The following is an 18,375-nucleotide window of genomic DNA, read 5'->3' as shown; positions in this document are numbered from 1 at the left end:
CATAAAGGAATGTTCCCAAAAAATAGAACTTTGTCTGGGCTGTTATATCCATAACATTTGCTACTGCTGTCCTTCAAACTTCTACTCTCTTAACTTTACCTCAGTGACAGCTCTTTCTTTTACCAATATCTTGACATTTTTGTTATAAGCACTCCAGATTTCATCTGCAATCAATAATTTTAGCTGCTGAACTTTTCATCGAGTCCTTGATGGCTGTGGACTTATAACAGGCCGAGTGCTGACTGACAGCAAAGACCTGACGGGAATTCCTAGGTTACCACCTCAATTCTTTCCACCACTGAGTCACTTGGAAACAGCTTTCCAGTTCACTGAACATGTCAGGCATCAGAACCAAGAATTCAAAGACAAAACCATTCAAAGAGAATAGGGTTGAACAGCACCTTGATTGTAAGCTTTTTGTTCTAGAGTTGTAAAACAGGGAGAGTTTTTTATATTAAAGTTCTAGGTTGACTGTGCTCACATGTACAAGTGTACAGGCACATGCATCCATGAATGAATCCACATAAATACATTCACAACAACTCACACAAGCACAAATACACACGCACGCTTTATTTTTGTTGTTGTACTAATGCTCTGATCATTTAGTGATCCTATAGAATTTCAAAGTTTCCCGTTGATATAAAGAAACACATAATTTGTTTTAGGGGCAGATTTATCAAGGGTCGAATTTCGAAGTTAAAAATACTTTGAAATTCGACCATCGAATTGAAATACTTTGAATTAGAATATCGAATTCAACGTTTTTTCATCGAATATGGGTATTCTGTGGTCGAAGTAAAATCGTTCGATCGAACGATTCTAACGATTTTCTTTTTTTTTACTTTGACTACAAAAAAAAACGTAGAAAAATGCATTAAAAGGTTCCCATAGGCTAACATAGCACTTCGGCTGGTTTAATTTGGCGAAGTATTGAAGTCAAAGTTTTTTTAAAGAGACAGTACTTAGATTATCGAATGGCCGAGTATTCTAACGATTTTACTTCGAATCGAAGTCGAAGTAAATTCAAAGTCGTAGTATCCTATTCAATGATCAAAGTATCCAAAAAATGACTTTGAATTTCAAATTTTTTTACTTCAAAAATTCCCTCGAATTCACTTTGACCCTTGATAAATCTGCCCCTTAATGTAGCCACTGGTGATCGGTGAATCTGTGCAGTTTCGCAGAAATATGTGATAATTTACTGCGAAATTCGCGAAGCGGTGAAAAATGTGCGAAATGCATTTAAGTCAATGGGCATCAAAATAATTTTGATGAGCATCAATTTTGAAGCTAGCGTCAATTTTTATACGGTATTACCTTGCAAAAGTTTTTATGTGAGTGTCAATTTTTATACGCGTGACTATTTGTTCCAAATATATTAAAGTCAATGGGCCCCAAATAATTTTGACGAGCGACAATTTTTATGCGTGCGCCAATTTTGACACGTCAATTTTTTTGGATACAGCAGATTTTTCAGCGCCGAATTGTCGCCACAAATTAATTCGCTTGCAGCAAAACGCAGAAATTCTCCACTAATTTGTGTCTGGCAAATGTATTCACCCATCACTAGTAGTCACTATCATACATAATTTGTCTCTATGACTATGGGTTAAAAATGAAGATTTCTTTGAGCAAACAACAGTCTATAAAGGACCATCATACTGCTTATATAATGTCATGTGAACTTGAAAAGTATGGATTAAAGATAAAAACACTTCCTTATTATAATCAGGGTCTGCCCAAGTAGATGCAATAACCTGATTCAGGCACAGAGATTGCATATGGAATAGGTTGGATTTAGGCTAAATGAGAAATAACCAGAATGGTTCAAAGCCTGATCATATGCGTAATTAGAAGACATTTTTTTTTTAAATTGAGGTCCCATTCGTCTAAATTGACAGGTCCCACCATATAGTGAGCTCATACTAGGGCCCTGCTAACTAAATATTATTAAACCCAGGAATTTCTGATAGCTGCCCATATTGTAGTTATTCCTGCAAAACTTAAATATTACAATAAATACAGTAGTTGGCACAACATGTCCCACTAGAATGGACCCATTTTCCTTTAAAGGAGAAGCAAAGGCTAAAAGTAAGTAAGCTTTATCAGAAATGTCCTCTGTCAAAAGAAACACATTTCTTTCCTTCTATTGTGTACACATGGGCTTCTGTATCAGACTTCCTGTTTTCAGCTTAAGCCTCCAGGGCTAGGGCTTGAACATGCTCAGATTGCTCCTCTCCCCCTCCCTTTTACCCCCTCCCTGCTACAATCTGAGCCCAGAACTGTAAGTGAGCAGGAAGAGACTCTAGCAGGAAGTAATGTCACGCCACAAATATGGCAGCTGCTATCCTAAACAAACAGATAGAGCTTCAAGAGCTGGTTACTCAGGTATTGTAAAACATTCTACAGAATAAATATATTCTTATAGCTTGCACTATTGTGGCTAATCTATTGGCAATAAACTGATTCGGTAGTTTCCTTCTCCTTTAATTTAACAAACAAACAGCATGTAACAAATGAGGACACAAAACAAAACAGATCTATGAATGGAAAATGAATCTTCCAATGCCGTGAACAGATACAAACAGAATAGGAAATAGGATATCCACATTGTGATGTCATCATGTGTCATGGCCGGGATAAAAACCAGTTGTGTTAAGAAAATAACTCTGTTAATTTATTTTATATGGATGGAATCAGACAGTGTCCCTGGTCAAGTGCTGCCACTATCACTAAATTGGAGTGGATGAGGACCTAAATGGTACACAAGAGGCTGGCTTAATTTAAAGTAAATAAACACAAAAATAATGATTGTTTTTGCATAATTAAAAGTTGTCAAGAAACCAACATCTCTTGCAAAACAAGAGAACATCTGAAGAGTATCCTAACACAGGTGGGCATTTTGTGGGTGCTGGATGTACCAACCCATCTGCTTTCTTACAAGCTATCCCAATAGAGAAGGCACTGCATATACTGTACTCTGTAGTCCCCGAGGCTTTACATTCTGCAACACTGTACGTAATATTGATTTGATGGAATTGTGGTATGTGTGTTCTTCTCATTCCTCACCACATGCCGGTTTCTATTACAAATAAGCGTCATGCACAACAGTGTGGTAATTGGATTAATTAATAGAATAATTGTTTCTGAACTCCTTTTGCCTTGGCTATAATTCTCTCCCCACACATAACTGTGGCTTGTTGAAAACCATCCCAGCCTTGATTGTTTTTCGGCATTATCACGTCTTGCTGTTATTATTGCTGCACAGTCTGGTCTCTGAATTTATTCTCATTTCCTTTGAACTGTAACTCACAAGGGAATTTTCAAGGTTCCTACGCATCTGGAGAGTCTACAGATTTAAAACTGATGGGGTTATTTAACCATATTATGACTGCTCAGACTGTACCGTGTGGCTAAGGTTCCAGGTTTAATGGAACAAGATTGTAGACGCTAAAGGCAGTAGGGTTCTCTAACGCAACTGGCTTGACATTTTTCAAACAAGGGAAAGTTGTGCTCACCACTAATTTTTAAAACCATTAGGTGCAATGAGACTGTGACCACAAAATACATATAGACAAATACAAGAGTCCTCTGCACTCAACCCATTATCAAAATATTTAAGACATTGAGACATTTAGTGCATACAGCTACTAAAAATGACAGGGATAATTTGTCCATATATTGCAATATATTTAAGCTGGCCAACTACGTCAAAGTCATCCCATGTCTGGCCAGTCCTACATTTTTCACTCTAGATCCAAAGAGTTGTCCTTGACAGGGACAGACTAAACCCCTAGTGGGGGTGTATATTGGGGTTTATGTTAAAATTTATAAAGGTGCATAATTTGATTTTGGACAGAGTAATGCTGGAAACTACCCCATAATGTTATACTATCTCAGATCTAGGTGGTAAAGAGTTTCTGGCACAAAGGAAATTGCTGTGTAAAAAATAGATGGAGCTCAATGGTGGCACTCCTCATTTTATGCCAGGATTTAAACTCAGCTACACATTTGTACAATATACAAATAGACTGTTCTTTTCACCTAGTAATCTTCATAAATCATTACACAGAAGTATTATTTGACACTGTGTACTATGGCATGAATGTGTTTGGTGTCTTTCAGTTCTGTTTATTACACCTTAAAGGAATTGTTCAGTGTAAAAATAAAAACTGGGTAAATAGATAGCCTGTGCAAAATAAAACAATTTTCTAATATAGTTACTGTAGTTAGGCAAAAATGTAATGTATTAAGGCTGGAGTGACTGGATGTCTAACATAATTGCCAGAACACTAATTCCTGCTTTTCAGCACTGACTGGTTACCCTGGTTACCAGTCAGTAACCAATCAGTGACTTGAGGTGGGCACATGGGTCAACACTGTTGCTCTTGAATCTGAGCTGAATGCTGAGGATCAATTGCAAACTTACTGAACAGTTATGCCCCACATGACCCCCTTCAAGTCACTGACTAACTTAGAGTTAGAGAGCTGAAAAGCAGGAAGTAGTGTTCTGGCTATTATGTGAGACATCCAGTCACTCCAGCCTTTATACATTACATTTTTGCCTAACTAACTATATTAGAAACATTTTTTATTTTGCGCAGCCTATCTATTTACCCAGTTTTTATTTTCAAACTGAACTGTTCCTTCAACAAATGCCCCCTCAGGCTTATGACACATGGAGCATTTTGATTAAAGGGATTCTGTCATGATTTTTATGATCTATTTTTTATTACTAAATGACACTGTTTACACTGCAAATAATTCACTCTATAATATAAAATGTTATTCCTGAACCAGCAAGTGTATTTTTTTCAAGTTGTAATATTGGTGTGTAGACACCATATCAGGTCATTTTGCCTGGTCAGCACTTTAGGATGGAACTGCTTTCTGGTAGGCTGTTGTTTCTCCTAATCAATGTAATGGATGTGACGCAGTGGGACCGGGATTTTTCTATGAAGTGCTGTTTTTCTACCAGGGAGCTGTTATCTTGTGTTATGGACTTGCTGTATAATTACTTCCCATTGTTCTGTTGTTTTGCTGCTGGGGGGGAGGGGGATGTTATCGCTCCAACTTGCAGTACAGCAGTACAGAGTGACTGAAGTTTATCAGTGCACAAGTCACATGACTTGGAGCAGCTGGGAAACTGACAATATGTCTAGCCCCACGTCAGATTTCAAAACTAAGTATAAAAAAAATCTGTTTGCTCTTTCGATTGAAGGATTTCAGTGCAGTATTTTGCTGGAGCAGCACTATTAACTTATGCGTTTTGAAAAAAAATTCCCATGACAGTATCCCTTAAGTGTTAGCCTGTCTGCCTGTCACCACACGAATACCACTGAAAGAAAAATGCACAGGTGGACAGGAGGGTTTGGACCTTCGCTGTTCTCCACCAAAAGGCCATAGTAGTCAAAATATGCCATTATCCTAAATACATTCTTGAGTTTAACTGATTATATATGTACTTGACTTGGTTTCTTATATGATAGATATACCAACTCACCAAAAACAGCAACTGTAGCTGATGCGCTTCTTCTCTTAGCGACAATATTGGATGCTAGGCAGGTGTAGTTGCCAGAATCTGAGAGGCGAGCTTGTCTTATGATCAAGTTGTGACTGGCTCTTGTGTCAATGTTTTCATCCATTAGGGAGTCAATAGGCTCTTCATTCTTAAGCCATTCTACCTAAAAAATTAACAAGATGACAGAGGTTCTAAGATTCATAGTAAAGACAATAATTATAGTTTGATTATTATTAAAGTCATGGAGAATACAGCAATTCACATGCAGAGACAAGGCATAATCTAGATTTTACATTTAATATTACACTTTGGGGGTTTGCTTTATATGTGTGTTTGTGTGTTTGTGCATACACATAAGAGTGTGAAGTTCCTTCTGGCTGGGTTATTATAGTATTAAGAGCTAGAGCAAAAATTCCTCATCTCTTCGATATTAAGGACCTGCAGTGATATATCTTCCATTATTGCTGTGATGGCACTTGAAAATTAACATCAGGCTATTACTCTGTAAAGAACATACAATAACATCAAAAGTGACCTTAACGCTTATTCATATGTAATGTACTTTCCAATTACAGAAGCAGAACTATAAATATAATGCAATTTAGCGGATACATCCCTCCATGTTATTGACTTCCTATATAAACCAGTAGTTTTTATTGAACTTGATTAATGGTGCAGCAGTGTCAAATTGGAACTGCTTTACATCATGTCTCATTTCCATCCTTGGACTTTATATGCTGCACTACAATTGCCTGGAGTATGATACAGCTACACAGTGAAAGTTCACATTATTTGTGACCAACGACTAGGAGATCTGTGATCAGGGGAATTTTACATCTTTGAGATCTGATGAAGGTCTTGTAAAAGGTTTTGTTAAATGTACCCTATTTCTTAATAGAAGTTACTGGACCCCACAGCAAAATCTTTTTGGCCACATAGTTTTACATTGCAATTCTTTTAAGGTTCCACTGGACCAGCTGAACTTCTGAGCACCCCAGCAGTCTCAGGGTCTGCTTATTTGAATAGACTCATGGGGGGGGGGGGCATATGTTTAGGTACAAGTGCCTTTAATGATAGGGGTCAAAACGAGCAACAACTTTGTTCATTTTTGCACAACCACAATTGCAGCTGCAAATGAGCCCTTTAGAGCTCTACAACCGATATTAAGCTGATTAATATCCATCTAATTGAATGGTTCTTCATCAAGTTAACCCAAGTTGAAGTTTTAAGTGCGACAATCGCGACTCATTTGAAAGCCCTTTATGTGCACAAGTATAACATTAGAAAAGGTATCTAAGTGGTTATTTGACCCTTTTAATGACAAGGGTGGCATGTAAAGAAGCCCAAAGCCATTGGTGCATTTTAAATATCACCACTGAGCAGTGATGATCAGAAAAAGCATTTTAATGAAGGGAAAAGCACACAACCATTGGCCTTTGGTGCCTTGCTTGCCTGGAAAATGACCACTAACTTTAATTATCCTTTCTTTATACCGTATTAGTGATGAGCTATTTTTTTTTTAACCATCTGTAATTATTTTCATGAAACTGCATCAAAAATCCGCCGTGAGCCAAAGAAAGTCTCCATAAGAAAAATGCCAATTGACTTTAAAGGAGAACTAAAGCCTAACTAAAGAAGTAGCTAGAGATGTTGTACATTATGTTTTGGGCTTCTGTACCAGCCCAAGGCAACCACAGCCCTTTAGTAGTAAAGATCTGTGTCTCCAAAGATGCCCCAGTAGCTCTCCATCTTTTTTTCTGCTGATTAACTGCACATGCTCTGTGCTGCTGTCACTTACTATCTTAGGGACCAACTCACAATATACATTACACATAGAATAGAAATGTCACAATATAAGGCTGATTAGTAATTAATACAGATAATTACTAGTGATAGGCGAATTTGCGCCATTTCGCTTCGCCGGAAAATTTGCAAAATTTGCGAAACGACAAAAAATTCGCGAAATGGCACCGGCGTCTCTTTTTGAAAAATTTTGCATTTTTGTTTACGCCGGCGAATTTTCGCGGGCGTTTCGTGAATTTATTTGCTGGCGGTGAATCGTGCAAATTTGCTGCGAATTTGCACCTGCCGAATAAATTCACCCATCAATAATAATTACTTCACTGCAGCACAGAAACCAGTGCAATTAGCATCAGAATTTAATAATCAGCCCTGTAGCATCAGCTTATATTACAGACCAACCTCATTTTCTGCTAGATAATTAGTGACGAGCCCTAAGCTTAGCTTCTCAACAGCTGCTCAGAGCCCACTGAGTATGTGAGTGTCACAGACACTTTCCAAGATGGTGACCCCCTGTGACAAGTTTGAAGTCCTGGATCATTGTTGCTATTGAGAAGCTGAAACTTTAGGCTGGTGCGATTCAGTATAGTTCAGTATATAAAATATGGCATTGCTAGCCATATTCGGTTTTAGGGTTTAGTTCTCCTTTAATGGATTTGGATAAAAAAGTCGCAGAGCAAAAAAGTTGGCACAAGAAAAAATGCCCATTGACTTTAATGCATTTCAAGTGAGCAACAATTGTTGTGCACGTAAAAAAATTGCTGCTCGTTTTTGACGCCAATTTACATCAATGTGTTTCAAAATTTTTTCAAAAAAAGTGCTTTATTGTACATTATTGATATTATGCCCTGCTCCAGTCTAATGTCTACACAGACGTGGGAAGAACATACAAACTCAATGCAGTGCAATCATTGTAATGTTAACCACTTTTCCTCTTTACCAGAATGCTTCTATATTATAACTACATTCTTTTCTTATTGATTTATTGTCTTCTCTACTGAAAAACCTTGTTCATACACTTATTCCATAAAAGATCTGGAAACCAGTTATCGATAGTGCTATACAAATGGTAATGCTTTTTCCCACACGACTACTTTTAATGAGCAATTCTATAAGACAACACTTCTGCAGTTGTTCATCACAATAATGGAGTATATGGGTGTTAGTAAAACTTAGATATGGAATTACAGATTATGGAAATCTCCATGTCCCAAGCATTCCAAAGTTTGCATTGAATATCTGTACAAATAAACAGAAAACATCTGTTGTATGCTGGGGGTACAAGTTTATTTGGTGACTAAAGATAAACCGTTTGGGTCCTTAAATCACTGAACTTGGACTTTGCTATATAAACCAAACCTCTTTGGATCACCCTGTAACCAACAAGACCTTTTTGGATTTATTTAGCTTGGTTTACTGCACTAATAAATATGTTTGTGACATGTACATTAAAAAAAAAAAAACAGATGAATTTTGTTCAGCCTTAATTTAATTCATGGGTTTTGATTGCATTTTCTCCTCTCTGTTAAAAGGCTTTGAAGCTTTCCTAGAATGTTTGATTTGTGACAACTTAATATAAGCTTAATATTCTGAAGGCATAATTCTGGGTTGCAGCCGCAGACTCTTCCACATGGAGATAAAGAATAAAGACATGTAAATGAATGCAGCGCATTTAAAGAAAGGGGTCAGAGAGGGTCTAGCTTTAACTCATTAAATTCTGTAAAAGGTCCCTGCGCAAGGTCATTGCTACTCCAAGTAGCTGTATCGGCAGCATTTCTCATTCGCTGTGTTGGTAACAAATTGCTTTTCTGCCCAAGTGACTTGCAGCATATTACTATTGCAATGCCTGTGGGCTCAGTCTGGTGAGGAAGAGGTTTCTACTCAATGGCTACAGGTATAATCATTAACAGGCAATAAAAGAATCATAATTCAGAGAAAGACACTGGAGGTCTAATCAATGTAGACTAGTTTGCCTTGAATCACTTCATGATTGGGGAAAGAAGGGGGAGCTGGCGAACATTTGGGGAAGGTGATAGAGAAATTATTATGAAATGATTAAGGATGTGTAAGACAACAGAGGAAAACATTTTATACTTCAGAGTAACCAATACTGTTTTGACTTGAGAAGGGCACAGAAGAGAGAAAGAGACAGCTATACTTGTACTAATTAGCCGGTGTTTCCATTGGGATTCGGCTCTGCAGCAAAGATGCCTATATTATTCTGTACAATTTAGTACGAAATGATCAGTTGCATTGATGGCTACTAAAGCAAATAAAGTTCTGTCTTGCATAAAAAAGGGCATTAACTCAAGAAATGAAAACATAATTATGCCTCTTTATAGGTCCCTGGTAAGGCCTTATCTGGAGTATACAGTGCAGTTTTGGACTCCAGTCCTTAAGAGGGATATAAATGAGCTGGAGAGAGTGCAGAGACTAAGTGCAACTAATTGGTTGGAGGGATGGAAGACTTAAATTATGAGGGTAGACTGTCAAGGTTGGGGTTGTTTTCTCTGGAAAAAATGTGCTTGTGAGGGGACATGATTACACTTTACAAGTACATTAGAGGACATTATAGACAAATAGCAGGGGACCTTTTTACCCATAAAGTGGATCACCGTACCAGAGGCCACCCCTTTAGACTAGAAGAAAAGAACTTTCATTTGAAGCAACGTAGGGGGTTCTTCACAGTCAGGACAGTGAGGTTGTGGAATGCACTGCCGGGTGATGTTGTGATGCTGATTCAGTTAATGCCTTTAAGAATGGCTTGGATGATTTTTTGGACAGACATAATATCAAAGGCTATTGTGATACTAAGCTCTATAGTTAGTATAGGTATGGGTATATAGAATTTAATTAAAAGTAGGGAGGGGTGTGTGTATGGATGCTGGGTTTTCATTTGGAGGGGTTGAACTTGATGGACTTTGTCTTTTTTCAACCCAATTTAACTATGTAACTATGTGTTCTCAGAAGCGTCCATGAAGTTCACATGATGCTAATCAACAAACAAGTGAGAAGTCTGAATGCTGAACGTTCCACAGGGCACCGTTGGATGATTCCTAAGTACTACGGAAGGAATTTGCTGTACTACATCTCCTAAAGAGGGTACCACATCAGCTGGTAAATAATTGCTTTGCCACCTTATTGAGCAAAACTGCTCAACACAATATCCCACCTCCTCTAGCATCCTCCCCTGGCTCTTTATTTCCATCTGCTGTTCCAAGTTAGTTTGCTTTTATTAGCATTAAATTAACTTCATAAGTGCTTTTATGCAATAATTTGATTTTTATTCTCTCCCATTTCCAATTGGGTTAGGCTGTTTCCAATTCCTTCCCTAATCTTTATGAGCCTGACACTTTTGCATCACCCTCTACAAATTACAGTTCTGTGTATCTGTGTTTCTCTAATTTAGTTATTGTCTGTCTTACTTCGTCTGCTGTAATATTGTATAATACAATATACAATAAACAGCCTGCAAGCCTTACTATAAAAAACATACAAAATGGAGTATGGAGAGGTGTGTGTATGGATATTGGGTTTTTATTTGGAGGGGTTGAACTTGATGGACCTTGTCTTTTTTCAACCCAATTTAACTATATAACTATGTAAATGCCACCAAAATCATCAAACTTGAGCTCCCCTTCTATAAATAAATTACTTTTTTCCATTTATTATTTTCCTTTTATTATTTTCTTCCTATAAATGTTGCCATGAGCTCAGACAGCTCAGATGAAATATAGTAAATCAATTATGATCTCTTGATCAAATACTTGTTAATTATCAGTAGTATGTTGCATTCTCCATTGGGAAATCTTGGCTTCTGATGAACCTGTCATAGGGTTTCTGTTTTGTTAATTCTAAACCACAACTTTTGTAGTGATGGGCGAATTAATTTGGCAGATACAAATTTGCGGCAAATTTCCGTGTTTTGCCACAAGCGAATTAATTTGAAATTTTAAACTGTGGCAACAATTTACTGACTAAAAATCCATGCGTGAAAGAAATTATCACGATAGAGTGTGAATGACCGCTAGCGTCTGTCTCCCTTTCGTAAATCGGCAAAGTACCTGAAAGCAGTAACGCTGGTGAATCGTCGCCAGTGTTAATCACTTCGCCCTTTAGTAAATCTGCCCCTATATGTGTACTGAATAGGGATGAGCAAATTTTTTCACCTTGTTATGACTCAACAACTGCCCATAGACTTGTATGGCATTGTGGATGCCCATAGACTTTAATGGGCGTCGGTGACATTCCGCCGGCGGCAAATTTTTGGCGAAATGAAACGGGTCAAATTTCTATCCCTAGTACTGAATAGATAATCTTCATGAAGAATTTGGGGTTAATCTTAATTGTTTCAAACCTTTTACTTATGGAACCAAAACAGGTAAGGGGTTTATTAGAGTATATGCCTTTATTACCCAAAAAGTGGTTTAGAACCAGATATGCACGTTTAACTACAATTTCACTGTATTCAAGGGGAGATAATGGTGACCCCTCATTTTATAGCACAATGACCGATAGTTTTCCCAAACAGTTTAAGAAACCATGCACTTAACAGACATAAACAAGAATATTCTTTTTTTACGTCCTTTGGAGAGACAGAATATTTGACTGAAAATTTCTTGCAGTTCAAAGCACAGTCATTGCTTTGAAGGCTTCTGTGTAATAATTGAATGATAATAACTGAATGTAGCAATATGATATTTGCAGTTTTCACTATATATATATATATATATATATATATATATATATATATATATATATATATATATATATATATATATATATATATATATATATATATATACATACAAAATGCAGTAGGTGACAGCACTCCAAGGAAAATACACGATACTTCGATAATCAAGAAAATATAGTGGAGGTTTTATTGAAATCCAACGTTTCGGCTCCACACAGGAGCCTTCGTCAGGGAACAAACACCAGTGCATAAACCAAAGTTTAAATAAAGCCAAAATGGCGCCAAGAAAGCAGGCGTGGGTAGCCTGTCAGTCACCATAAAGGGGTTAAAAACAAGCAACCTACTGTCAGTTACAACTGTACCTTATATGTGCAGCCATTCTATGCAGGAGACCAAGGGTGCGTCCTACTATACCCCAACAGTTAGCCGAGTACCATTACACACGCCGAGAGAACCCGTCCTGCATGCTAGAGAGGTGGACCGGAACGGCTGTGTTCCGTCGTGCTGCCGAGAATAGACGCTTCGCATAGACGCTATGCTTCGCGTCGTTGCTAGGCAACCAGAGCTTACGGCCGTTGTGGTCTGCTTCTACACATAGCAACGCGACCGGTCCGTCACACGGACTGTTCGCTTGCCCAGCATAGTATAGCGGTAACCGCTGAAGGACGCAAACGGGGCGGAGCCGGGTAACCGAGGCATACAAAGGCTTACGATCTACCGGACCTAAACCCCAAGTCCTTTTTACGGCGCTCTGATTGTGCTGGCATATAGGCATAGCGCTCACATATTCAAGTGTCTGTATCGAAACTATAATTCTCTTAAGCTCGGTCCACATCAAGCATTGGGTTCTGTCGGATGCTGTTGTATCTGCAGGGATTGGTCACTGTTACCTGCACCACCTGGTCAAAGGGTAGGGTTAGCCTACTCAACCATTTGGCATACATAAGGGGTACAGCTGCGGGGAGTATGACAGGGGTTGATAAATGTACTGGTAAGGTATCTAACCCTCAGATGGTATGGGGACAAAGTAGTATGTGATAAGACTAATAAAGAACTTGCAATGTGCTGATTAAGTGGGATAAGGCAATCATTAATCCAATGGGTATATATACTATGATTAGCAAGGGGGCTTAATTAGCTAAGGCGGGTCAATAGTGGGGACAAGAAATTTCTTGTCCCCACTATTGACCCGCCTTAGCTAATTAAGCCCCCTTGCTAATCATAGTATATATACCCATTGGTATATTTTTTTATAAAAATATATACCCATTGGTATATTTTTTTTAACCCCTTTATGGTGATTGACAGGCTACCCACGCCTGCTTTCTTGGCTCCATTTTGGCTTTATTTAAACTTTTTATGCACTGGTGTTTGTTCCCTGACGAAGGCTCCTGTGTGGAGCCGAAACATTGGATTTCAATAAAACCTCCACTATATTTTCTTGATTATCGAAGTATCGTGTATTTTCCTTGGAGTGCTGTCACATACTGCATTTTGTATCTCTGATCTACTGACTAGCACCCAGGCTTTTTTCTTCACTATGGGAGTGCGTTCCATCCTGCTTGCACTATATATATATATATATATATATATATATATATATATATATATATATATATATATATATATATATATATATATATATATATATATATATATATATATATATATATATATATATATATATATAATTTGTATTACACCAAGTGACGGCACTCCAAGGAAGTTAATAACGCCAAAAGGATTTGAATTAAGTCAGGTTTATTAGTTCCTTATACTGATATATATATCAGTTCCAAAGGTGCACTCCGTTTACTTAGTAAGGACCCAGGTGCCAGCTAGGTAAAACCAATATTTGTACGATAAGCGACGTTTACGGGATAATTTTAGATGCAAACAGAATGTGTTTACTCCACTCAACTTTTCGATCCCTCACAGGGATCTTTGTCAGGAGATTACAGGCAAACAACCTGTTGCTGTAATCTCCTGATATATATATATATATATATATATATATATATATATATATATATATATATATATATATACCGTATATACTCGAGTATAAGCCGAGTTTTTCAGCACTCAAAATGTGCTGAAAAAGTCTACCTCGGCTTATACTCGAGTCAGCGATATAAAACACACATACTGTACATACACAGACGGTCTACAATGCTGGACTGCCAGCTACCGGCACTGCAGTCAATACACTTTAACCCAGAGCAGATAACCCCCAGGAAACCGAGCAGATAAAACCGCGTCCTGCTTCTAAGAAACGAGCCACTACCTCTCACCTCAGTGACCGGATGCAGCCGTTTGGATTTAACCGGATCTTGAGCTGGATTTCTGTGCGCGCCGCTGAGCTTGTGCAAGCACATACAAGTCCCACGCGCATGGACCGGTGTGCGCACCTTAACCTCCTTCATAACCGCACTGCCGCTAAAAATCATGTCAGAGACCCCCACTTTTACCGACATGCTGGCTCCTGTGTCCCCCGCAGCCTGGGCCTTCAGAACGGAGTGCCACTGGGATCAAACCAGGTAAGAGAGGGCGCGCAGCAAAGTCCTACGACTGGGACTTTTTCTTTCCAAACAAGCGCACAGTCGGGGAGCGGCTTAAAGGAATGTGGCGGTAGAAACATCCACTACAGGCTGTGGATCCTCCCTCACTTCCAGGCCCCAGCAACCCTCCAGGCTTCCCCTGTCACCCGACCCGGGCGTGTGCGCCCCTCCAGTTATTGTTGTACCTGCTTCCCTGTATTGTGCATTTCCTAAAGTGCAGCTGGAAGTCTACAGGTTGGACACCCTGGCCCTGCATTAACATATGTTATCAGAGTTTGACACAGACCAGTGCATGCTTTCTGCCTCCTCTGTGCCTTGTCATTATTGTGTGGGGAGTGTGTGTGTATATAGAATATGTGTGTGTCTGTGTATGATGGTGTGGGTAGAAAAAATGTCTGTAATATAAATCCACTGGGGGGGACAAATTTTCAGTGATTTAGCTGTAGTGATTGCAGCATAAAGGGTTATAAATGGAAACTTTCTGTTAATAAAAGGAATGAAGTGTAGTTTAATTTTGCCAAAAATTACTGTCTATACCTGATTATCTAACGGTCTTACTTGTGTCTAGGCTTATACTCGAGTCAATAAGTTTTCCCAGTTTTCGTAAGTAAAATTAGGTACCTCGGCTTATACGCGGGTCGGCTTATACACGAGTATATACGATATATATATATATATATATATATATTTTTTTTTTTACTAATTATGCTTTTGCTTATTCAATACTCACAATTTTGAAGCCTGTGGGGAGCATACAATTACCTTCTATTGTTTTTCTAAGGATATAAGAACTATAGGGGGTGGACATTTACGCAGCTTTACAGGGTAACATTTGCACTGATTAAAGATAAATAAATAAGAAAAAAAGATGGCCACAAATAAACTAGAGGGTCATTTGATATTCTTTGCTAACAATACAACAGTGATAATGTTCCAATTTATTTTCATAACTAGCTGAAGGTTGCTGGGAAGTACATCATGTGATAAAATCAAGCAAACATTGCCTGGGCAGTTGGCTCCTATTAGAGATAATTGGACCAGCTGATGTTTTAATGTGTGCTGGTGACCATGAAAGCCAAAGCATAGCACAGTGTATATTAAAGGGATACGGTCATGGGAAAACATGTTTTCAAAATGCATTATTTAATTGTGCTGCACCAGCAGAATTCTGCACTGAAATTCATTTCTTAAAAGAGCAAACAGACTTTTTTATATTCAATTTTGAAATCTGACATGGGGCTAGACATATTGTCAATTTCCCAGCTGCCCCAAGTCAAGTGACTTGTGCTCTGATAAACTTCAGTCACTCTTTACTGCAGCATTGCAAGTTGGAGTTATATCACCTCCTCCCCCCAGTAGTCCATCAGTAGAACAGTGGGAATGTAACCAGATAACAGCTCCCTGGTAGATATAAGAACAGCACTCAATAGTAAAAATCCATGTCCCAATGCGACATCTTCAGTTACATTGAGTAGGAGAAACAATAACCTGCCTGAAAGCAGTTCAATAGTGCACCACTGGCTCATTCTGAAAGCACATGACCAGGCAAAATGTCCTGAGATGGCTGCTTACACAACGATATTACAACTAAAAAAATACACTTAATCCTTTGAAGTATAAACAGTGTAGAAATAAAAAGTACACCATAAAAATCATGACATAATCCCTTTAAAAACAAGACACCCTAAAGGGGATTATTTGGGCATTACATGTTGGACTCACTGTGAGTAGTGATGGGCAAATCTTTCCCATTTTGCCGAAAATTTGCGAAATGCATTAAATTAAATGGGCATCCGAATAATTTTGACGTGCAACAATTTGACAGGCAACCATTTTTTTGTCGCAGCAAATTTTTCCAAGATCAATTTTTGCGCCAAATTTACTGAAATTCTGAAATTCCATGCCTGGCGAATAAATTTGCCCATCACTAACTGTGAGTAAACTATTATATATCAGCCAAATATTATGTTTTGATTTTATAGGATTCAGTGTTTTTGGTTGGTAAGAACAAGGCTTTTATTCTTCCTCTTAAAACATCCTTCTTCAGATAGCATTGACACAAACTCCATAATAACAGCATTAATAACAGTATTAAACGTAGACTAATCCCATGCTAAAAAATTACCACTATTCTATGTCTATACATGGGTCTCCTGATTATACAAGTTGAAGAAACCCTTATAAAGAATTGGAAGAAGTTGCCAGAAACTATGCAGATTTATAATTAACAGTCATGACCAGGTAATTCAGTTAAAAAGAGGTGAGTTTGTTATTGTGTTTTTATAAATAGTATTAGAATACTTTTTTCCTCTTGTTTTTTTTAACCACAGAAGTCAATTAATAATAAATCAGGTCCCCCTGTGACCACTTGATTAACCCCACCAACTGAAAGCCGCAAGGTATGCAACCAGAAAGGAAAACCCTGAAACTATAAGTGCAGGGGCTGCATGACAAGGGCTGAATGAGCAGCAGCCAGATTATACTGGCCTAGGTTACAGATGGGCAAAATCACATGTAGCTGTGATTGGGTGAGAAGGAATGAGTTAAGGCAGGAAATGGCTGGACCCAGTGGCGGATAAAGAGAGGAATGTGATGTCAGGGGAAGAAGCAGTTCACTTCCTTAACGTCCGAGCAGGTAGAAACATGACCCCCTTTTTTTGTATATTTTGTGAAATGTCAGGAGTTTCTCTTCTTTATGTTCTCATATTATCTATTAATAAGCAAATGAGTCTGCATGGTAAATGAATGGCAAATACTTGGTCCAGGGAATGCTTCCCATTGCAATTAGGGTCCAGAAGGATTTTTTTCCCCTCTTGAGACATAATTGGCATTGACTTCAGGCTGGGTTTTTTTTCTTCCTCTGGATCAAAACAGTGGATATATGATAATGTATTTTAAGTTTAATTTGTCACAGCAGCAGTAGGAGCTTGTTAGAGTACTGCACAGGTAAATTTAGAAGAGGGAGAAAGGAGGTTCTCTCCTGTGACTGCACAGTGGGTTGATTGATACAGACACTACTACTGCTTGTGCTAGGTGACAGCCTGCTTGGATTTCCTATCATCGGCACAATGCAGATTCAGGACCAGTAGCAGGGCTGCTGAACTTCTCTCATGGTGGGAGATGGAGTTCCTGCTGGTAGCAGAGTTGGGGCCATTCTCTCTGTAGGTAGAGGCAGCCTAATACTCAGTGGTGGATATAATAACATAGTGCTGATCTCAAGTGAGGAACTGCAGAGCATATTAGCAATCTGTTATGAAATTCTGGCTCTGAATATTGCCTTAGGGAGAGGCGTACAAGGTCCAATTTATTTGATAAAATGTGAATAAATGCTGTGGCCATTTTACCACATTTCTGTTTCCTGGTGTTCCATATTTATATATACAGTATGGCTCAAAAGGATGGCTGGGAGCAAAAGGCAAATTGAAGAGTCTCCTTGTCATGTGCAGCTTGGACATTTCTACATTACTCATCCTAAACCAGACTTTAATCACCTTTCTGGATTTCATGTACAAGATGCATAATTAATGTACTGTATTAGGAATCATTTTGGTGCCAAAAGATCTTGTGCACCAAGGGAGTTAAAATTTCAGCTTTTGAGGATTAGCGTGGCTAAGGATGTTTTAATGCTTGTATCATGAACTGCAGGCCCCCTGTCTGCTATAAACCACAAGCTTAAAACAATTTCTCTCCGAGTACCAGGCCTCCTCGGAATGTGAATGTTGCCATCAGTGGAACAGCAAAGGCTAATCACATAATGTGCCAAGGAAATGCAAGGACAGCTATGGATTAACTGA

The 18,375-nt window shown here is 38.4% G+C and overlaps 1 protein-coding gene across 1 annotated transcript in view; it reads right to left on the bottom strand.

The window, feature by feature from the left end:
* The window catches only part of unc5d.S (unc-5 netrin receptor D S homeolog), a 301,388-nt gene that overhangs the window by 130,241 nt on the left and 152,772 nt on the right, over window positions 1-18,375 (bottom strand). The window contains exon 5 of the mRNA XM_041587754.1: window positions 5,507-5,687. Within this exon, the coding sequence (XP_041443688.1) occupies window positions 5,507-5,687 (181 nt within the window). The remainder of the gene's footprint in view (window positions 1-5,506; window positions 5,688-18,375) is intronic.

This window comes from Xenopus laevis, chromosome 3S (genome assembly GCF_017654675.1).
Source record: "Xenopus laevis strain J_2021 chromosome 3S, Xenopus_laevis_v10.1, whole genome shotgun sequence".
In the NCBI taxonomy this organism is placed as follows: domain Eukaryota; kingdom Metazoa; phylum Chordata; class Amphibia; order Anura; family Pipidae; genus Xenopus; species Xenopus laevis.
The sequence above is the reverse complement of the archived record's forward strand: the minus strand, read 5'-3'. Positions and strand labels throughout refer to the sequence as shown.